Raw genomic sequence first — 24107 nt, 5'->3', positions numbered from 1 at the left:
TCCAGACCAGGCTCATTTATTGCTACTCCTTAAGATGATACATTAAATCATACAATAATGTATATAATATAGAGATAAATAATAGGTAATAATAAATAATAGATAATTTAGCTCAATAATTTATATATATTTTTTGTCCTGACACCTTAAAGTATACTCATGAATGGTGGTAGTGGGTGATTTCTAAGAATTTTTCAACAAAAACTTTAATGTTGGAGAAAAGAATTAGTATACTTTTTACTATTGCTGTGTGTTAATGAGAATATTCTTTCCATCATACAAATAAAAAATATAGTCTCTAACAAGTATTTGGAAGAGGAATCAAATGCATTAACTGTCTCTTATTGTAACTAAAGATCAAGGAAGGAGAAAGCAGGCCATGTACTTTCAGATGGACAATTGAAGTAAAAATATATTTTTAGAGAAAGAAGATAAATAATAAAATGATTAAAATTGGAAGAGTACCATATAATGATGGGCCAATCAATATTTTATTCAATTATGAATTGATAATCAGAATATTTATATTATTTCTCCTTTGTCTTTATGTAGAGTCTGACTTCTCTGACACTTGCTCTAGCAACTGCTCTGTTGGGTTCTCTGCTGCACATAAGTTGGAACTGTCCCAAGACTACTTAATTACTCAAAAAAAAAATGCTGTCATTGAGTTGATGTTGGAAATTAATATTCTGGTAAATGCAATGTATGCTTATCCCTTCACATATTTTTTCATCAATTTTTATTTCACAATTATTGCTGGTGGTTTTCCTGTTTCATGAGACACAGGCAGACAAGCACCTACTTTCATTAAATGGTTATAGATCATAACACCCTAAAACATTGTAAGGATTTTTACGGTTATTGCTGGAACTGATAAAATAAATTCTGAGGCTTCTCCCTGGAAATATGGATGAAAAGTCTATGAATCATGATCTTGGATGGTCATGATGTTGGCACAGTAGAATGTTAGTTATATTTGGCTATATTGCAGTAATTTCTCCAATACATTTAATGTGGTAGTATGATTATAGACTGACAAAACTTCATATTCCCCCTATGTATTTTTTCCACTCTCCACTGTCAACTGCCTTGGGACATAAAATTACTGTAAAAGTGTCATTTTGTGCCATACAGTTTATATTATACTTCCATGCTATCTCAACCTTCCATTTAAGTTTTCTCCTTGGTAGTTTTTAATATTATCCCAGAACTATTTAACTGACCTATAAAAAGGTTCCGATGAACTTACTGGACTTCTACAGAAGTTAAAGGCACAGGCTATTATTGCATTTTATGGATTTGTTTTGTTTTGTTGTGTTTGTTCTTGGCAAAACCACTTAAATCATCCGAGGCCTTGCTCTAAGTGTCCTCATATGGACACAACAGGCAGCTAATTAGAGGTAGACTATTTTTGTGATAGCTTCTCTCCCCATCTCAATTATAGAATATATAATTTATTATAATATATTTTATATGGAATGGGGGGTCAGAGGGGGATGTGTATCTCTTAATCAACCCAATGGTTCAATGACAGATCAAACAAGATCAATTAAGTAACATCTAGTGTTCCTGCAGTCCATTTGGTGGGGAAGAGAATAGGAGTATTGAGTTTAAAATCAACTTCTGACTTGGGCAGAATCAACATCCACAATTTCATTAAATTGATAGATGCCTGTTGCTAAAAATATTTATATTACTCCCTTTGTATGACAGTATCACAAAAACAGTCCTGGCTGGATAGCCTTAACACAATAAAAGACTGTAGTTAAAAGCCTCTTGTAAAACTTCCCTGTATGAACAAATAGACAACCACTCCAGAATATAAAACTTACTATCATAGCAGGCAGAGGACTGGGCTAAATCTTTCTCCTTGGTGTACTGTCTTTCTATTTGCAGGAAGCTATAAATATGGAGAAACATTTGCAAATGTTATCTCCCACTTCCAGTTTGAAGTGGTATCATTTCAGAACTGTACCACTTAATACTACTGCATATGTAGGTCTAGCCACAGTTAGTATATTCAAAGGCAAGATGTTGCTTCCATCTTGCTTTTGGGGAAGAACATGATATTTTAAGTATGTTGGAGCCAGGGCTTTGGAAATTATATCTGTACTGAAGTTGAGTCCAAGGCTGCTGGAAGGCACTGCAGAAGCTGGGGTGCTGCTGCAATGTGTATATGCTGATTTTCCCTTGTCAAAAGACAGTACCAACATGTATGAAGGAAAACCATGTTGAATGCATACTATTTATCTTATGATGAGATTACAAAAACATGAATGATTACCATCACGTAAGGGATAAAATGCAGTGGTTACTTCCATATTGCAGGCTCCGTTTTGGTAGTTCATTGTAAATGGAATATATGTCTATTCCTACCAAACTGGAAGTAAAATATGTGATATGATATAATTTATTATATAAAACAAATGTGCCTCTTTGATAGAACACTGACCCTTGTTTTTTGGACATCAGAAAAAAATTATATTCTTCAATCAAGAGGAAGAAAAGCAGCATATAAATGTAATTTATTAATAAGGTTCAGTAGATGTAAGACGAAACCATGTTATATTGCTATAGCATGCTGACAGAAACAGATTAATTGCCCTCCTTCAGCAACTGCTGATGACTGATTTACAGATCCAAATAGATTCAGACTAAATAAAGCTTACTTTGCTATGACTTTATTTTGTGGATGGTAGCTTTGCTTAATTGATTATCTTTCCCAAATATTCTCTCATGTGAAACTTCTGAATTCAATCTTGAACTCCTTTGCTTGTCTCACTGTGTTTGTGGAGTCATTAGGAGGATTAATGAGGCAGCATCAAATGAAGTGTTTCCAGAAAGCCAATGACATTCAAATAGGTGTTTTCAGTTTTTTCTCATCTAGGGAATACAATGCAGTATTTCTTAGTGTATAGCTATGACAAGCTATGGCATTCAAAAGAGTTCACCAAATAAGCATGATTTAAGGTTGTAGTTTTTTCAGCCTAATATCAGAGAACTAGGGGGCTTGATAGGAGCTATCATTTATTTCTGTCATGTCTTGCATTTAATATCACATATTCAACTTTACAAATTTTGTCTTCGATATATGATTGGTTATGATGCTGTTGTCTTTTCCAGATCTGTGATTTGAAGGAATATGCAACTCTTACTAGTTTATTGTAGAGAAGTTCCAAGCTCTTTCCTTAAAGTGTTTTTGTTTCATGTTCCCAGTACTTCTGCAATATTTTATTGGTCATATGATATTACAAATTTGACTACTATTTATGATCTTGTTTTTAAGCATTTTAATGTCTCCAGAGGCTGGGCATTCCCCTACCAATACAAAGATAAAAAGTAAATGAGCACATATATCATATATCACCACAACCCACAACAATCCTCTGCCATTCTACCTGAACTTTTGCTAATTTATTTATCATTACTGCATTTCTATCCTGCCTTTTTCCTCTTGCAAGGAAGCCAAGGAAGCTTACCCTCTTGTATTTCTGCAAAGACTGCATGCTGTTTTAGTTATGCAGCATATATTTCCTCTTAAACAACAAAAGAAAAGCAATGAACAGGCATGGGCTCCTGTCCTCCAGCATTCATTCCCTTCTGCTACCTGGGAACCTGGATATTGCATTGTTGGCATGGAATCTAGTATGCTAGTGTGACTGTCACAGAACTAATGGAAACTGAATTTTTAAAAATTCATCTGGAAAAGTTCTATGGTACTATTCAAATAACTTTATTCATATAGTGTTACATGGGGAGCTATCCTTATATCACATCTGTTTGGATTTTTTCACATTTAAAGCTTTAAAAGTCTTGGGACCTGGGTACATCAAAAATAACATTCTTCCATGTATTCCTCTCCACATGCTCCATTCATCATCTGCGGCTCTGCTCTGGATTCCTCAGCTGCCTGAGGCCTGGCAGGCAGCAATATGGAGAGTCTTTTCAGCAGTGGATCAGATTTGAGATGTGACAAAGGTTGGGCATTTGGCGCAAACCTGGTTATTTAGGAAGGCGTGCAACCTTATATCTCCTTGAGATATGCTAAAGCTGTTCTCCTATTTCTGTATCTTCACTTTGGGTCTGGGGGCCTATGAATTGCTGCTTTTGGTGAGTTGTGGGTGGGAGATTTTTTTTTCCTGATTGTTATTTCTTGTATTTTGCAAATTTTGTTTTGTGTTTATTGTTGAATCTGCTTCAAGTTTTGCAGGAAAAAGCAATTAAAAATAAAATGAAAAATAAGATGACCTAATGAAGTACAACAGTTCTAAGCAGGGAAAAGTTGTCTTTTGCTCATCTCAGTATTTTCCACCACAGATCCAGAACTGAATCTTGAAATTCTAGCATTAACAATATACTGATTGTTTAGACAGAAATAATTCTGCTTGTCAGTGTTTCCCCCTGCTGCATGATAATAAAAGCATTCAACTGCTTGCAAATAATAAAAAAGTCTGCTAAATATAGTGTAAAATATTGTTCATAGGAATCTGGTTAGATAGCGTAGTACCAATATGAACTATAAATATTTTCTCCTGATGTGTTACATAGGAAGTGGTTAGAAAAGAGTATCAAATTAACATTTCTTGTTACATAATATGCTGGTAGCTGAAGCTTATACTGATGTCATCAGGTATTCTAAATTCAGAGATACAGATGAGGAAACAGAAATATTTTAGAAACATTTCTGAACACGTATAAATCCCTATAGTTAGCGGAACTGGCTGTATTTCTGTATGTTAAGGAGTTTTTGTATAATGTTCTTCAGAGCAGAACCAGTTTTATGTAAGAAGTATATTTAAAAAGCTAATTTCTTTTCTCCTTTCTGCACTGCAATCCACAAAGTATGACTAATAATAGATTTAAATTTGCTAAGTGCATTTACTCCTTTGTGCCATCATAAAGAGAATCTATTACTGTAAAATTGAGGCTTAGTTCCAAATTGCGCCATTATGAAGTTTTCTTCCAGCAATGTTTTGTCTCTAATACACTTCCCTCATTGTAATTCTATTGCAAACCTGATGTCTAGCATCAAGTCTCACAATAATTATTTTAAATTGCTACTAGGAACAGTAGTCCTGGTGGGATATATTACTACCATTCTAACAAGATGAATTTCAATGCACTTGTAACCATATTATAGAGTATTATGAAAGAAGGAGGATCTTTGAGTAGTAGGTAGGCAAGCATATAAGGAACTCTGAAAATTTATTTTTATCAAGCTCATTTTACACAGTACATTATGTTTTATAAAGTTCATTTAAATATCTAAAATGTATAGTCATATGTAATAACATATCCCACTATATTTTCATTAACTACTTACTATTCAGGTTAAGTGATTTTTGTAAATCATATTAATAGTTTTATTATTGTTAGTACTGCCTTTAGTATCATAGAACTTTAAAAGAATGAAAGATTAGAAAATGTAGATTTAACCAGAAACCATTGAGAATAACACATACCAAACTATTTAGACTTCTGATATTCCAGGACAACTGGCACATTATGACATAACAAGATAAAACAATATAGAAATATATATTATATAACTATATAAATTACTTCTGCTATTTATCATCCATTTAAATGAACAGTATGATAGGCAGTTTTATATACCGTTGATCTTCTTACTCAGATTTCTAGGCTGGAAGTTGGAAACACAGTCATTTACAGAATATAATGCTGAGGGATTTATGTTGTATTCCATGCAATTATGTCGTAAGTTCCCAGTGGGCTCAGGTTTATCCTGTGTGTTGTTTCACATCTACATGTAACTGCTGGGACAAGTTTTCTGGGAGTGTGGGCCAAGATACCACCACCTTGCTGATGACACCCAGCTGTATCTCACCCTTTTTTACCTAACTCAGCATGTCCTGAATCTGTGCCTGAGCAGAGTAATGGCCTGGATGAAGGCCAACAAACTAAATCCAGACAAGATGGACATAGTGATAGCAAACTCTGAGTGGAGTTTGACCTGTCCTAGAAGAGGTTTCACCCTCCCTGAAAGATCAGATGTACAACTTGGAGGAGTTTGTTTTTTCTCCTTAGGTTGATATACCAAGTGTGGTCCTATGTGAGCAGAGATAGCCTAGTAGTACTACAGCAATGTGTTGGCTGTGGGGCTATCTTTGAAGACAGTTCTGAAACTGCAATTATTTATTTCATTTTATACCACCAAGTAGCCAAGACTACAAACTATTAGTTTAAAATTATAAAATCATAATAGCAATTCCTATGGTTCAGTGTAGAAGTATTGCAACAGTGCAGAATAAAATGTAATATTTATTTATTTTAAAAATTTGTATACCTCGTATTGCACTATAGCATCTCTAGGCGGCTCACAATCAAGCAGTTAACCATAATGTAAGACTACAACAGCATCCCCAATAAATATTTAAAAACCAATAAATAAACAGCATCAATTAAAAATACAAATGAAAACAGAGGATTGGTGACTCAGATGTGAAAATATTTTTTTTTAAAGGCAGGTCTTCACCTGGTGCCAAAAGGAGTATAAGGATGGTGCCAGGTGAACCTTCTTAGGGAAGGTGTTCCAAATACTGGGAACAGCAGCAGAAATGTAAAATGTAGAATATGTAAAAACAAAGTTAAAAAGTTAAACTATTAAAATGCTGGTAAAATAAAAGGTATTTACCTGGCATCGAAAAGAGCACTAGATAGGTTAAAATCTATTAAGTTGTTAAAAACAAAGTTACTAACTGGAATGGCTGATATGATGATATGATGCCTGAGCTTAATTAGCTGGCTTCCAGCCTATTTCTGAGTTCAATTCACAGTGTTCACATTGACTCTTAAAGCCCTAAACAAGTTGGAGCCAGAGTTGCCAAAGAAATTCTTTTTATAGACACCCCCTTGAATCCTTATATCATTTCTGAGGCTCTTTTCATTGTGTCCCTGCTAAAGGAAATGGTATGTCTGACTATGAGAGAGAGAGGGTCTTTTCAGTTGTGTCACCCCATTTAGTCTCCCCAGTGAAATTTGCTTAACAACTATGTCATTATATTTTTGATTCCAAGCAAAGACTTCTTTTTTACAGCCTTCCTCTTGCTATGCCATAATTGTTTAATTGTTGCTTTAGTTTTTGTAGATTTGTTAGACACCTTGGCTAAACTTTTAGAAAGGTGAAATGGAAGTGTCATACTTGTCTGAAGCACAGCTACAGTTCTTAATGTAGCTTGTCTGGATGTGAAGTGGCTTCATTGTCTTACCAATCAGCATGATCCTCATACTATCTAATGGATCCAATGGATGGATTACTATTAGTGGTAATATATGCAGTTATTATATGGGAACAGTAATAGAGATTCTGTAGAACAGGTTTGTTTGATAGATGTAGAGCACTAATTTCCTTAAGAATGTAAATTTCATTATAACTGATCTTTTTCCACACATACAAACCCATCTGCAGGCTTCTGGAATCTACTGCATGTAGCTCTCCCTGGCACTCTTTCAGGACCTGGTAAAGTGGGCATTTATGCATCCCAAAAAAAGAGATAGAAGAGGACATAGATTTGCATAAATATGCATATGTTAATGTATATGTATTAAAATTTAGAAATAATTGCTATAATTTAAATAAAAGTGCAATGCATTTCACGATGGCAGAAAAGATTAGTCAGAAGACTTGAATGCCTACTCCAGCTGCTATGTGGGTGCACTTGGTTTCAAGCTACCTGCATGCCTTCAGCCTGAGCACCTGAAACAATGGCTGCATGTGGCTCAGGGCTTTTGGGCGCAGCTCCTGGGCTTCACTGTCTGGCATCCATGAAAAGTGCACTGTTTGTTTGTTCTGAAAGGGGTTGGGAAAGTCATTAGGGAGATTAGGTGTAAGTGGCATGTGTATTTCATTTTCTTCCTAGACCAGTAACGGCGAACCTTTTAGAGACCAAGTGCTCAAACTGTAACCCAAAACCCACTTATTTATCACAAAGTGCCAACACTGCAATAAAACCTGAATACGGAGGTTTTAGTTTAGAAAAAACAAATCACAGCCAGTCCAAGCAAATATATATGTATCCTTGGCAGCGCACTGACCAGCCATGTGAAAACTTGGATGAGTCGCAGCTAATGAGATGACATCATCTCCTGGCATCGCTACTCCTTTCCGAGCATGCCCATGACCCCTATGTGTGCTGTTACCTGATGCTCAGCTGCTGAGGCAACTTGGCTCGTGTGCCAACAGAGAGGGCTCTGCGTGCCCGCTCCAGCATATATGCCATAGGTTCGCCACCACTGTCCTAGACCTTCAGCTTGTAAGTGCTCTCAAGGCAACTCACAAATTAAAAAACAAAGCAAAACAAAAATCAAGCATAAAGCAATAGTGATAATAGAATGGCAGCATCAGGTAAATAGTTAAACAATGACTTAAAGAGTTTAAATGCCAAGTTGCCAAAACAGCATCAGACAAGGTACAAAGTCAAGGCTTCCTAGAAATCATTTTCTCGGTGGGGCATCTATTAAGAGCATATAGAACTTCCTAGGAATAGGACATTGTGTATTACAATGAACTGCAATGTTGTTGTGATTACATATCTACCATACCTACAGTTGGGAATAGATCCTTCATTGCCCCCAGTATTTTGATTCCAGGTTCTCCCTGTTATATTTTTAGTCCTGTACCGTGGGATAACTGAACTTTCTCCCTTACCATTTTCCAGAACATCCCTCTGGATGTTTCTGCTGGAAATCTTATATAACAAGAACTTTTCTGTATAACTTATAACTGAGTTAAAACTGCAAACAAGCAGAAAAACAGTCTCATCTTTTCCAGTGCTATGGAAATACAAGAATGCAAAGAAAAGCTTTTGAAAAGTTTGTTCTAAAGACAGTGCCATAAGAAAATAGCTTTTCGATTATATTTGGCAATAAAATATTGATATCCTCTTGGAATTAATCACTGAGTTAGTACTACTAGGGCTCCTTGAGCATATTGTATTTGAAGCTTTTGTATTCCACATGTGTTTAGAAAGCTAAACCACAGAAGAAAAAGTTTCTGGAACTAATTGTGGCCATAGATTTAATCTGTAAATGGTCCAGGTTGAGTACAACTTCATCTCATCAAAAAGCAGCTGCAAAATTGTTGCACAATTCTTAATACTGGAAACACATACCGAGAGAATGATTAGAAACAGAAAGTGCCTTCATTTTATATTTGGTACTTTGTTCACTTAAACACATTTTACACAATTTATGTAACTCATAACTATTATTGTGACTTTGATTTCATCATTACCAAATAATCTTTCATTTTTAAAATAGAACAAGACCATGACAAAACTCATACATTTTCTAGTCAAATCTTCTCCCTTTCCTCATTTTTCTGTTCTCTCTGTATCTATGAGGCATGCAAGTATGGAACCAGCCTTTGAGTATTCCTTATTCCTTGTTCCTAAACAGGAAAATTTGCAAAATATGGCTTGTCTTTTTAAACATGATCTTTCCTCTCTATACCCATTGATAAGATCCTTGGCCATGTTCTGATTATCTCTTGACTAGATTATTACAGTAGCATCTCCCACCAGCATTCCCTCCTATTATACTTAGCTTGTCCAATTAATTTGGAATTACTCTTTTACTTTCCTATCACACTATCAATCCTATTTTCTTTTTTTATTGTAATCAACTTCAGGCTTCTAGCTTTTTCAAGTTCTCCATTTTTCTGCCCCTCATGGCACCTCCATCTCCTTGGTGTACATCTTTATTTGCTCTTTCTGCACTGTTCAGGTTCATCGTTTGCCCTTTTATCCCCTCTCACATTTTATCTCACATTCTCTGAAAATTTTGGCTCCATAACAGAAGCAGCACCCCTCCTCCAGTGATTTTTCAGGCTTCTTCCATCTCTCCTTAAAGTCTATTATCATAAACCTTTTATTATACAAAGCTTTTTCAAAACTAGGCTCATTGTCTAGTTCTCCATCTCTTTGAATCTTTTCTTTCTCTCCCAGCTTATTATTGTCAGCCCCACAGGTATTTACCAGTTAACCCATACTATTAAAATATTTTATTTCTTGTGCAATGCCAGCTGCTGTAGTGACACTATACATAGACTTTATCCATGTACCATGTAAATGCATCCCTTTTATTTGAGCTTCCAGAGATTCAAACTGAAGCTGGAACACTAGCAAATGGGGATCATCACTAATTAAATAATTAAGTAAATAAAAATGTAGCATTATTTTCTGCCAAAACCCTTTATGGCATTGCGATTTCTCCAACTTTGACAAAATTTATTACTGTGATCTAGAAGTAAAATACTTATTCTGTCATCGATTTACATTATGAATTTTCCAGATGATACCAACAATAAATCACCTATCAAAATTTAATCCCACTTTGACAAAGATCACAGAGAAAACTGGATTAATAATCTTATATCACTACTATGATGGCTTTTTTGATGCATTTGTATCCATTAGGATCACAGCAATGCACATGGTTTCCCCCTTCCCATCTTAACCCATCAACATTTACCCTGTAAGGTATATTAGGCTAGAGGACAGTTCAGGAGCTCAAGGTGAGTTTCATGACTGAGCAAGCTTGAACAGAAGTCTTCCGACACTGTCATTAGAACACACTACTAACAGTGATAAGTGATCTGCTCACAGTGCAGGTGTGGTGTCAGTGTATTAAGCCAGTGTGCTATATTAGTTAAGAGAATGGGACACAGGAGATCTAGGATTTAGGCTCCACTCAGCCATGGAGTTTACTGGGTGACTTTGGGCCAATTATGGACTCTCAGCCCAACCTATCTCACAGGGTTGTTGTTGAGAGTATAAGATTGATAGGAAGATGGTTGAGTTCCTTCAAAGGAAAAAAGTTGGGATATAAATACAATAAATTAAATATATATATTCCTCTAGAACCTGTGTCATTCCCCTCCTCATCTACACAGATACAGGCACTGCTGGCAGGAGGAAACCAATTGCGTACCTCTCATGTATGCTTCCAAAGCAAGTTATGCATACTTTTAGCTACTCATAATGCATAACTACTCATAACCACTAAGTCAAGAAGGATAACTTAAGTCTCCCATTTCAGTAATGCATAGATGTACAACTTCCCTTTTCTATGCCCCAAGGTTTACATTTACCCTTGGGAATGCCATTGCGGGTCACATGCCAGCTGTTGCAAGTAGATGAAGGCATTTTTTTCCTAATAGTTGGGCCTCACATAACTTGGGGGGAAATCATTTAAATAAGTGACACATATCATTACTGGAGGACTTACTATAGGATGACAATATGCAAACAATTGTTTTTCTTAAATGAACTAAATTTTCCACTGTACCTAAGAGTTCATTACTCTGTGGGTGTCATACTATGAATTTTAACTATTTTCCAAAAAGAAAAAAATAGTAAAATTTGTTGTTTATAACTGATGAAAAAGAACTTCCTCGAATACTTTGCTTTTTCTAACTGCATTGATTGAGAAGAAATAGTGACTTTTATGAGTAGACCTATGAGTGCTAATAAAGTTTTAAAAAATGAAAATGTATAACACTACAGAAAGAGCTCTTAAGTGCTAAATAAAAAAATGCCTTAAGAATGAACTTCTAAGTTCACCTCCTGGGAGTTATCACATACTTTGGCTTAAAACATGATGTGAGTCTTAATGAGGAGTTAAAATTAACTTCGAAATGTTTAAGTAATCTTTATTTCCTTGAACGTAAATGGAAATAGATTTATCTGCTACATCATAAAATAAAGAGAAAAGAATGTGAGATTGCAATATTATCATTAGTATAATTCAATCACACAAGGCATTGTTATGCTAAGAAAATTACAATGTTCTAAAGTATATAAATGTGTCTGTTTCAGATTCTGTGTCTGTTTCAGAGTCTAAGACCTCTTAATATATTTATTTGTTCAGAAACAAGCAAACTGAAATTTAGTAGAGCTGAAGTACTGGAAATTAACTGCATGATGTATTAACCCAAATAATAATGTTCCTGACTTAGGGAAAAATGATGGAAATTAAACATCTAGTTATGCGCACTGTGTCTGCACAATGTGCTGCATGCACCGCATGTGTTAGAATTTCTTCTGAGATCTTTTTTTAATCTTTTATTCATAGCATTGCAGGTGATGAAAAATTTATGCCTTGAGTCTGGCATTGAAATTAAATGCAAAATGAAAACAGAAGCAGTTTATACTGACAGCTTAAATATCTTTATCTAGCATACTGTTATGCTATAAAAATCACTGGGTGACTTTTAAAATTTCCCAAGTGCAAAAAGTGAAGAGTTGTACAATAAAGAATAATGGTATATATCCAGACAATAACAATAAAGTTGTGTATCATTAATAAATGAGGGTTAAATAATAGTTAGAATTTTCATCTGTAAATATATTTAAGCTTTCTTAAATCCTGAACAGCCTGATTGGTGACAAGTCACATGTAACTGTAGCGGCAGAAGAGAATTGACTTTATATTGTATTTAATGAGTCTGATATTTTCCTATATGTCATGTATGAACAGCAGGCCTCCTTGAAATCTGAATGCAGCCATTGAAGAAGGGTTAATTATTCAGGAGATGTAGTTCATTAATCAGAATTTTCGTTATGCTTCTTATGTTTAAGGATTTTAGCAATTGTTACAATTAATACATTTTTGAAGCAGACCTGCAATCTAAAGCTTTATTTAGAGATCCTTAAAACATTTGCCATGCTTATGTTCATAGCCACAAGATTATTATCATAAATTAACAGGCTTTAAAGTTTTCCTATTAACAAAGAGGTGTTTGGTAAATTGTCCTTTTACACAATTGCCCTTGCTTTGGGGCTTTTCACTGTTCTGGGAATTTTGATGGTGGAATAACACTGAACTGCTAATTCATAATACACATTAATAACATGGAAATTATTGCTGTTATCTTTAGTGAATACTGCAGTGTGACACATCTCAGGATTGCATAACTTCATACAATCAAATTAAGCAAATCTGCAAAGGAGTTATTTAGCAACTTAATAAACAGAGTGTGACATATTAGGTGTCTGGACATAATCCAATAAGATGCTATAAAGCAAATGACAATTCAAGTCAATCATAGAGGGTTAAAATATATAGTTTCCTATTCCTACTACTACTACTTTGTGATTTTGTAACCTTTTGTTTTTTATGTAAAAGAAATGTGTATAATGCTATAGATAATTTTATACAATGTTAATTGTCCTAAAAGTGTTCTGAAAATGTATTTGATTCAGTAATTCATTTGCATTTTAATGATCTTCACAGCATAAGGTTACAGAATCAATTTGAAAGACCTGTGACTCTTTATAGCATAACAAATAAAGTGCTATGATACTTTTATTGTTGTATTGCACTCATAATGTGAACTAGGGTTTTTATATCTGTTTGATATAAAAAGTAGAAAACACATACTCTGATAGGTAGCGGCAACTTGTATTTAAATCCTTTTTCAAATTGATAATGTTGTGACATTAATATTCAAATATTCTATAATTTTATATACAGGGCATTTTGAAATCAATCAGTCTTGTGGCACTTGAGCAGATTATTCTGCTCTTGTGAATACATGAAAGATTTGATTGGATAACTTTCTGAAAGCATCAGTATGAGAAACAAATACTTTTTATCCTGTCTGTTGAAAACAATAGACTCTGTTGTGTCTTTTAGGGAGCAGAAATGAATTTGGTAACTTTCACAAAGAGATGGAGTAACATATTTTACTGATCTGTATCAACCATTTTAGGTTTTCTGAGTAACATTTCTTTCATTTCCTTTATCATATACAAATTTAATATCAGCATGAATAAATCTAAATTGTTTGCTTCTTTCTTCCTAATTCCTGAAGCAATGTAAAAGTCTAGAGAGGTTTGAAGTGACAGGATTACAAGCAGTCTTTTGCATACATGGCCTTTAGGGAAGAGCAGCTACCTTGCATCTAATAAACAAGAAAGTGAATTCGTTGAATAATGAATTAAGTGGCATAAGTTGTGATAACAAGGAGCAAATGTAACTTCAGACGAATGGTATTTGCTTTGTGTGGGGTTATCTGAGAGGGCTGAAGCTCTGCCAAGAGAGATCGAAAAAAGGCTCATTATATTAAGATGTCTTTTGCCAAACACAGCTTAAAATAATCTTTCATTTTTTAATTTTTGTTTGTTTGTTTGCTGAACCCTTGTATGAATTTCTATCAAATCAGCCATCTTCACCAGGGAGATAAATTTATTTCTTTTAGACTTTTGTATGTTGCATAAAATGAAAATTCCTAGTGAGTGTTAGATAGGCCACTCAACAATTAAATAGAGATGTCTAATTGGTTGATCCATATTAGGGTCAGCAGCTGGTTACAGAATAAAAGCTTGTGGTGCCCCACTTGTATAGTTCTGAACCAAATTAAATTATTAATCTATTCTTTGCTTCAATATAGCTTCACAGGGAATCCTAACCTGCCATGCCAAATAAAACAGAACTACTGCTTTACATTTTCATTATGACAAATTATATTTTAAATTGCAAATTCTCTCCTGTTTAGCTTGCATTGCATATCTCATCCTGAATCTAGAATGCACTGAGTCAGTATTTTTATGATTTGTTTTGCTTGAACACAGGGAAATAAATTTCCTGAGTGTGAAGTTGAACTTGCTTGGTGGATAGAAATCTGGATTCTGTCATGAAGATGTCAGATTGTAGCAATTTAAAGCAGCTCAATGGAAAGTGTAACTGCAATACTTCAGTCCTAAGCACACTGTTTTAAAATACATTCCACTAAAATAATTAACATATATTATTCATTTGCTATATGCTGAGATATTCCCGGGTCATGTATTTAGGGCTGTGATGTCAAAGCTCACCCCCAAACAAGAGAACAATTTAAAAAGGAAAGGGAAGAATTGGTAAAGCTCTGTGTATTGCTAAAACTGCAAGTTAACTTTCAGTTAAATAATGGTGAGAAAAGGCTAGTTGTAAGAAGCATTTTTACCCTTTTACTTTTTGTATTTAATTAAAGTAAGGTAATTCATATTATATAATAAAGTTTACATACTTTCATTGTTGTATTTTTCCAAATATTGAAAACTCTAGCACTTAAAGAAAAGCAGCTGAGATAACTCTGAACTAGTAATTATTTATCAGAGAATTATTAATGCATGGGGGGTTGAATGTATTTTGCAGGTTACTTGTCCATTTCATCAGATCATGAAGAGTTATTCTCAGTGGGCACATTGGTGTAGACAGAAAAAAGATGTAAACAGTGGGATCAGATGGAAATCAAATACAAAGATACAGTCTTTGACAATTACATGAAAAATCTGTCTGGACAATACTGTCTGGGCTGCCTGCTTTACTAGGGTTGTAGGAGAGAGAGAAGAGTCTTCTAGACATGCTGTAAAATTTAGCTTGGGCTACGTGCTTTTGGGATGATAACGCTCACCTCAGAGAGAAGGTTAACATCATAAGGTCCGTGAATTCTTAATGAGTTTGAATTACAGTCCTAACCATAGAAGAATTCTCAAGTTACCCCACTCCTTTCCACCCACCCAGATTCCGCCAGCTCTTCTGGTAGATCTAGCTGGGTTGGCAGCAGTTCCATCTGCAGTTCACACCACTGACACAGGTAGTCCGCAGGCTACAAATGAGTTCTGTTCCAGAGAAAATGGAAATAAGTCAAATTTGTGTGCAAGTCAGATCACATATAGCCATCCATCCACCCCCTTTGCAGGGTACAGAACCCCCATGAAAGTGGAAAAACTACAAATATCTCTGGATATCTCCAGACTAAACTCACCAGTGCTTCCTCTTTGTAGGAAATGCTGGAGGGAGTTCCCTGTCTGGATGGGAGAGGCAGGAAGGCATGCTTTGGAGGCTTCCCTCGCTCCCCTTTCACTCCCTCCCTCTCTATGGCGATGATGATTTTACACAGTAATTTTTTAAATTAATAGGCTTTATGGCAGTTAGTTCAAAAGTATGGGTTGTTCATAACTTGGACATTCATAACTTGGGGACTGCTTGTATAAATTAGGGACTGCCTGAGTAAGCTGTTCAATCAACTAGGCAATGCACACTCTTCCATGCAGAGAATGCTACATATCTTTGGCATGGATAGATCAGATGTTTGTACTGACGATATATTTAATATTTTAAAATCTTGAGAGAAAGTCTATAAGAATTGTTTTACTTTTCAAGAAAGCTAGCAGAATATTTATGTGATATAAGGTACTACAGACAAATATAGTAGTGGTACTTATAAAAGCTATGAATGAATGAGGAAAGAATCCATTTTTTCCTCAAGAATCTTAGGAAGCATTATCTTTATCAAAATCTCATGAGTAGAACTTTCTGGCTGTCCAATTAGAAAGGAAAAAAAAGATTAAAATGTGTATCTTCTGTCATAAGGTTTCTGGATTAGCAATACATACTCAATGGTTGTCCTCTAACTCTATGATATTGACTACTATGCAAAAAAGAGTAAAGTGCAGTAAGTCTTCAACACTGTAGGCTGAAAAGTGAAGCATTACCATCTGTGATATCTCACAGCCAGCCTTACCCATTAAAGTGAGCTAGAGTGAGGTAGCTTCCTTAGTAACTTGATACTGAGCATGATAAAGGGCAGCAAATTTTTAGTTGTTTATTACTGTTATTGTTATTAATAAGGAGAGATGCTTGAGGCATACCTTCTGAACTCCCTTCCACACACAATAATTCTATGTGCTCCTCCCTACCCAGGTTTGTCTCCTTTTCCAGCTTTGAAACTCTGCCTGCATTCTTTTCTCTCCCCTGTCATGCTTGATTCCCCTCCCCTTTACCAGGAAGTGGCACATATTCTTTCTCATTTTCTTTTAACTTGGGAAGAATTTAGTTTTCTGCAGAGCAAATCTGTGGTCACAGCTTGATTTCCCCAAAATCTTGATTTCCCCAAAGTGCCTTTGGGCCTCCATGGGTTTACCTAGAGGGTCTTGGGAAAATAAAGATGGTAGTTGTGAATGCAGCTTCCTCTACAGCCCATCCAACCTCATCTTAAAAAAATAAAATAAAATAAACAGAGGAGAGCTTTGTTGACTTGTCCCATTTCAGCAGTGGTAGTTTCTGGTAGCCTCTTGGGTTGCACTAGCAAGTGCTGCTTTTCCATTATACTAGCAGTTGTCCCTGCTAATGTTTACAGCTGGATTTCACTGGATACTGCCAAATTTTAGTAACTTCTTATAAAAATACGAATGGAAACAAAATTCCTACTCAACTGTGCCAGTTAAATTCCATATCTACAGCTGATCCTAACATGAAAAGGACTGTCTTGTATCTGCCTGGTATACAGCTGTTAAAGATGAGACACCGAAAAAGAGGTGGCCACTCTAATTCAGTACCAGAAAAATAATGGAATTCACAGGAATTCGAACTATTAAAAACTAGGCACACAAAACCCTGAATAGACAAATCTGTCAGTGTTGCTTTTCCTCATATTACTCATTTTTTTCTCCGAATTACAAGTTCTTTCATTTATGGAATAAGTTGCAAATTTTGGTAAACTTTTACAAAAAAGTAAGCCCATCAAAATTCTCACCCACCTCTATTTAAAGTATCCGCAAAAGATGTAGAAGGTTTTCTACTCTGATACAGCTTAGATTGTATGTCCCATATCACTCAAATTGTATCCTATTCAGAAGATCTGGGATCAATATCAGGAGATAATGATTTTGAACTATAATCATATTCAGTGTTCCATGCTCAAATGAGAGGGAAACACTTTATTCTTTATTCATACATACTAGAGGTGTTCCAAGTGGGTTGATAAAGAAAAATAAATTTAATAACATGCTCAGAGCACGTTGTGAAGGCATGCTGAAATGTGCTGAAGCAAAGCAGGTCTGTATCTAGTCAGTTTCTCATAGGGGCTAGAAATTAATTGCATGTCACCTTGACTACCCTGATAGAAGAAAAGTGGCGTGCACATCTGTGGAGAAACAAACTATTTCTCAGGGTTTTCCAAAAAATAACCTCAGGCTTTCAATTCAGATTCTGGCATGAAATATATAGGACAAACATGACTTTTACTCCTAGCTGTAAACACATTTTGAGGTTTAGGGTTAGACTCCAGGTAACTTATCACTGGCCATCAGCCTCCCACTGCACCACCACACCAAATTGAATATTGCATTTAAGTAAATAACTGCTAATATATGTTTTAAATAAAGACTTGGATAAATTCAAAGTAGTACAATTAGGATTTTTAAACAAAATCTTCTCTTTTTTACAGATATCAGTAGGGTTGGATTGAAAATAGAGTATATTTTTAAAAATTGCTATCCCATATTAGGAATTTAATTTTAAAATATAAAGTGTTGTAAATATGATTGTCCAATAAATTAAAGGAATTAGAATGAAATAGTAGTATTAACAGATTTGGAACATAAATATGAAAAAAGAGGAGGAATTATTCTGGGAGTGAAAAATATAGAGGAAATAAAAAATGAGCAAGTTATGTTTGATGAATAGTTGGGACAGAGCTAAACAAAACTGAAGGTTCAAGTAACCCCCATAGTTACAAATAAACAGAACATTACACACTGAGTTATTTGACAATAGGTGTAGAATATCCAATATTAAAATAAGAGAGATCACTGTGAAAGCAGAAGAGAATGAATTGTATACATTTTAAGATTATTTATTTGCTTTCAGTGGTAGGCACAAAATCAGATTCCATTACTGTTGAGAACAGTTATTGAATTAATACAGCATATGCAATGTGGCAGACTGAATACACCTGGTCAGTTTATAGAATATAAGGTTAATCTACTTAATTTTGAAGGATGTAAGAAACAATCTACTTGTAGATCAATGGCAGAGTAATATTGCTTGTGGCAGATATCTATTCTGAATACATGTCAGAAGACTCACATCAGAAGGGAAGAAAGTTGATTTTGACCCTTCCAATTAAGTAACTAAACAGAGTATTTTCCATGAGCATTAGGTAGATGGGCTAAATGTGGCATTTTATGGTTAAGTAGGATAGCATCAATGAAGAGGATATCCTACCTAGATTTCTATTTGTCTTTGAAAATATTCCAGTGAAAATTCAGAAACAATATTGAGTAAAGTTTATCTTGAAAAATAAGAAAGGAAGAGAGGGAACTAATAGCCTATAAAAATCTAACATTAAATGTTTATTGTGCTTTCTACTTTTTATATATTATTACTCTGCTACAATGTACAAATCAGTTGCAGGAAGAAAAGTCTTGTGGTCCTGGTTGAGCATCCCAGGACCATAGGATTCTTCATAGTTCCCCTGTGGAAACTGGTGACACTGCTATATTTTATTTATTTTATTTATTAAAACATTTTTATGCCGCCCCATTCTCCGAAGCCTCGGGGCGGCTTACAACAATAAATTAATATAAACATTAAAAATAAAAAAATACAATATAAAATAAGCCACCCTGGCCAGATAAAATCAGTTAATACTAACAGTTAAAATACCGCTTAAATAAAAAGGTTTTTTTTGCGTCATTATTTGCTTTTCGGCGCCAGGCGGACCTCTCTGGGGAGCGTGTTCCATAAGTTGGGCGCCACCGCAGAGAAAGCCCTCCTCCGAGTAGCCACCCTCCTAATTTCCTTCCCGGAGGGTTCCCGGAGAAGGGCCTCTCCCGCTGATCTCAAGGGGCGGCTGGGCATATATGGACGTAAGCGCTCCTTCAGGTAACCAGGACCCAAGCCGTTTAGGGCTTTATAGGTCATTACCAACACCTTGAATTGGGCCCGGACTTCAATGGGAAGCCAGTGAAGCTGACGGAGAACTGGAGTCATGTGACCATAACGCCCAGTCCCCGTCAACAGCCTGGCAGCTCTATTTTGAACCAACTGAAGTATCCGGACCGTCTTCAAGGGTAGCCCCACGTAGAGCGCGTTACAGAAGTCAAGACGGGAAGTCACCAGTGCATGTGTCACTGTCGCCAGGCAGTCGTTCTCTAGGTAGGGGCGCAGCTGATGAATCAGCCGAAGCTGGAGGAAAGCGCTCCTCGCCACTGCTGTTACCTGAGCTTCCAGTGAGAGCTCTGGGTCGAGGAGCACTCCCAAGCTGCGGACCTTGTCCCTAGGAGGGAGTGCAACCCCGTTCAGGGCAAGGGTCACTTCACCCTCTCCGAAGCCCGATCCGCCAACCAACAGGACCTCTGTCTTGTCTGGATTGAGCTATATGACACTCAGAAGGGAAATGCAGCATCCAATCCTCTCACAACTGCTATGGGAAGAACCATGCTGACTGCTTTGCAAAATCACAAATGCGATTCTGGACAACTTCAGAGAGGTCTGTAAGAGGGCATTCCAGTGGACAGGGAAAAATGGAGAAAGATAAGCCAGATTACAAAAAATTCTATGGCCTCTCCAGCAGCAACTGCCCTCATTCGTATACTTGCTTTAGACACATGGAACTTCCAGACATGCTTTGAAACAAAGATGGGAGGTGGTCGCAGGCGGATGCTTTCATCTGCCATTACAAGAGGGAAGAATGTGGGTGTCATTTGACCAGTCTTGCTGTACTGAAGAAATACGAAGCTATTACTTTGGTCAGAAGATAAAAAATGAGTCACTAGTTTAGTACCTCTGAACTCAATATGTGCGTGATATTAAAATAATTTTTGACTTTTTTAGTAAGAAATGTTCAAGTTTAAGACCCATTACATCTAGCAGTTTACAAATATAATATTTCTGCAGGAATTACAGCAATAATATGGCTTCAAATTGTGCAAATATTTATTGTTCATTTATTTACCTTTTAAAAGATACTACTTTCCACATCAGTATAGAAGTACCCATCAAAGATAGAGCTGCATGAGAAGGATGAAGAAGGATCAAGGAATTACTGGTATATTCACAATCCAAAATCCACTTTGGCCATCCCAGAGACAGCTATATTGGTGCCCATGTACAGAACCAGTTTTTACTGGTAAGACGTAACATGGCTTGAACTAAATCCAAAGCATTGGTTATACAAAAGTGTGTAATTTGGTGCACTGTCACAGCCATCTATGTTCTGAAGTCAAAATATCAAAATACTATGAAACATATATTATTTCTTAAGGAATCTGGAACTCTATCACATTTGAGGTTGAATAACTTGAAAATATTTTTCATGAATAAAGTAGCATTTTGTGAAAGAGCACTGAAGCCTAGATATCTGTACATGGATGTGAAGTAAATATCTTCCAACTTGTTAGAGTGATGTAAGGTATGCTATAACAGTGCATGAACTTGCCTCATTTGCATTTTTCTCTAAGATTTCCTAGAGGAAGCAAACCAGAATGTGTAAACAAGTGTAAGTGTGAACATTACTGAAATTCATTTTCTGTGCCATTCAAGAATTCCCCTGCACAAAGGGTGTCCCCATCTGGCAGTTAAAGTAGCTGTCTGAATTAGAGTGGCTGTATGCCTGGGCAGTGCAAGATGGTGAGAACAAGTATTTGCTTACTTCATGCAGCTATTTAACACAAATTTAGCTGTATATGTGATTTTCCCTATAATTTTCAGATTCAGAATTTAGTCATCAAGTCTCTCATTGTAGTGATGCCTAACTATTATACCAGTGCTACTGGAACACAATAAGCAGAAGTTTGAAAACAAAGTAAATCATTTACAAAGGAATGTGTAAACTGCTAGGATTACTTTTGATATGTTTTGCTAAACTTACATGGATACAAAACTGTCAAACATTTTCTTTTCTCTACCTGTAGAAATTCAGTAGAAGTCAAAATAAAGAACAGTATAAATAGTTTATTGAAACAGCTACAGTGATCAAAATCAATGTCTCTTAAGCAAATATTTGAATCTTGGGATCAATTTAAATAATTGCTCATCAAGTCAAGAGGATGATTGCACCAATAAATTACTGTAAAATGAAGAAGTCTGCCTTAACTGCAGTATATTGTTTGTTTAAGATCATACTGGAAAATGGAGTGTGCTACATTTGAATTATAACTAATAGAATTGCTGTCTTGGTAAGAATTCAGGACTGTCTACTTGTATTTGACATGCAACACCCTGTTATTTCATGTAAGTTATTGGATAATTTTAAGAACATTGATGATTTCCAGAAGTTAGAGAAAGGAGATACTGTTTTCTAAGATGCCATTACTGCTCAAGAGGAGGAATTTAATTGTGTAGTCTTCCACTTTTTCAAACCAAGGTTTAACTGAAACAAGCATTTGGGGTCCACTTTTTCCCCATATATTTGCATGGTGCAGTGGTGTTGTTGCAACCCAACAGTGATCCAGGAGCCTTCTTCTGTGGCATATGTGCTCTATCATATAAGGCCCAGGCAGCATGGTCAATGGTCAGGGATTATGGGTGCTACAGCTCAGACTACCTGGAGGATCAACAATGATCATTACATTTGATCAATACATTTGATGAACAATGTGGTAGAGCATGTGTGTGTGGCCTCTGGATTAACATTATATATTGCTAGGTAAAGGATTTAGATAGCAAGATAGAGTCTTTGGTTGGGAAAGAGCTTCCGCCAGTCAGATCTGATAGTATTTTTCCATGACATATGGCAAATTTTAATTTAATGAACAATCATAGAATATAAATTACTTTCAATGAAGTTGTGCTTTAAATTGGGTTGGAAGCAAAGCATTGTGGGCAAGGTGGCCATGGAGAATGCAAGTAATTTAAAATTATGCCTCACAAACCAATCAATTAATTTCTTTAAAATATATTTCTTTGATATTACTCCTAAACTTCCTTCTAAATAAATATGTGTAGAATTTCAGTCTTAGTTTAAAAATGTCTTTATATTTGCTAATTGACTAGAAATAAAGGTGTGAGCTATTCCTATGCCTCCAATAAAAGCCTGATCTACAAAAATCAGGAAAACAAACTCTTCAAAACATGGAGATCAGCGGTATCACCTGCTTTATCGGCTGTTTAAGGAACAGGAGTATTATGGCTCTGATAAACCTGTAATATAGAATATTTTTTTAAAAAAGCAGAACTGAATTAAATAAATAGAAAAAAGAAAAACCTGACAGAAGCTAGTATTAAGAAGTGATTCTTATGATCTATTGAGCAGTTGCATTTGAAGGTAACCAGCCATCCAATTCTATGCAGAAAGAACTCCAACTGGGTCCAATGAAAGCTACTTCCAAGTAAGGATTTCAAGGACAGTGGCTAGAAATCATAGAATTTTGATTATGTTTTGTTTTGTTTCTTTGAACATTCTTAAACCTTGTGGGTTCCAGATGTGCAGAAATATGATTACCATTAAACATTGTACATTAAAATACTAAAACAATATAATCATAATCTCTCAAGGAAGGCGGTAAATACAAAAGACTAGATGAATCATCTTAGGCAGTTGAACTTAAGAAGTTGCTATAGCTGTTGTGCTAGTGTTTCCATTGCTGCAGCTAAACGTATATCTTTATAATGTTAGGGTATTAGTGATATTTATTCCTATAGGGCCAGCATATAGTATAGGAATGGTCTGACACTTGCTAAGGACTCACACCCTAGCAAGGGTCTATTAACAAGAGTCCACTGGAGTTGCTTCTCCTTCTTCATAATTGCAGCCTGTCCATTCGGATTCCTCTTGCTTTGGCCCAAAGCATGGTGACGATGAGAAGGTGAAGCAGTTGATGCCATTGCCTGCTTGCTCACTGCCTCTCTGCCTGTCAGACAAACAAGTGATTGCAGTGAGGAGGAGTGAGAGTAGCAGTGGCTGGTGACAATGGTGGTGAGAAGGAAGAGTGACAGTAATAGGAGTTCGTTAAGGACACCTTGCCCACGGCCCTCAAAAACCTGGAGTTGGCATTATGCTCTGCAGTTGATTTTTAGTGGTAAGATATGTTAGGTATTGCTTATTGTTATTTTTATTAGTGGTGGTAGAAGTATATCCCACCTTTTCCAAAGATTTCAGAAGGAGGTTTTCATATAATAAGTACAGTACAAAGCAAGAACAAGCAAACAAAAAGGAGATTTAAAACTAAGAATGCCACAGCAAAACAATGCATCCAAGAAGAGCCTTTTCCCTTTTTTTTTTTTATCCAGTGTTTTGGTGACTATCATGTTTCAATAATAGTTGAATTAGAAATTCTGTGCATACAAAGTATTTTGATGATGATGATGATGATGATGAT

At 35.7% G+C, this 24107-nt stretch overlaps 1 protein-coding gene across 4 annotated transcripts in view; it reads left to right on the top strand.

Annotated features, from left to right (window-relative positions):
* KIAA0825 (KIAA0825 ortholog) overlaps positions 1-24107 on the top strand; it is a 255517-nt gene that overhangs the window by 208003 nt on the left and 23407 nt on the right. The window contains exon 20 of one of the 4 annotated variants that reach the window (XM_044445743.1): positions 20754-20836. The exons of the other annotated variants lie outside the window; for them this stretch is intronic. Within the exon in view, the coding sequence (XP_044301678.1) occupies positions 20754-20796 (43 nt within the window). The 3' untranslated portion in view covers positions 20797-20836. The remainder of the gene's footprint in view (positions 1-20753; positions 20837-24107) is intronic. 4 annotated transcript variants of the gene reach the window in all.

This window comes from Varanus komodoensis, unplaced genomic scaffold (genome assembly GCF_004798865.1).
Source record: "Varanus komodoensis strain SLA01 unplaced genomic scaffold, ASM479886v1 scaffold5, whole genome shotgun sequence".
Lineage (NCBI taxonomy): Eukaryota > Metazoa > Chordata > Lepidosauria > Squamata > Varanidae > Varanus > Varanus komodoensis.
The sequence above is the reverse complement of the archived record's forward strand: the minus strand, read 5'-3'. Positions and strand labels throughout refer to the sequence as shown.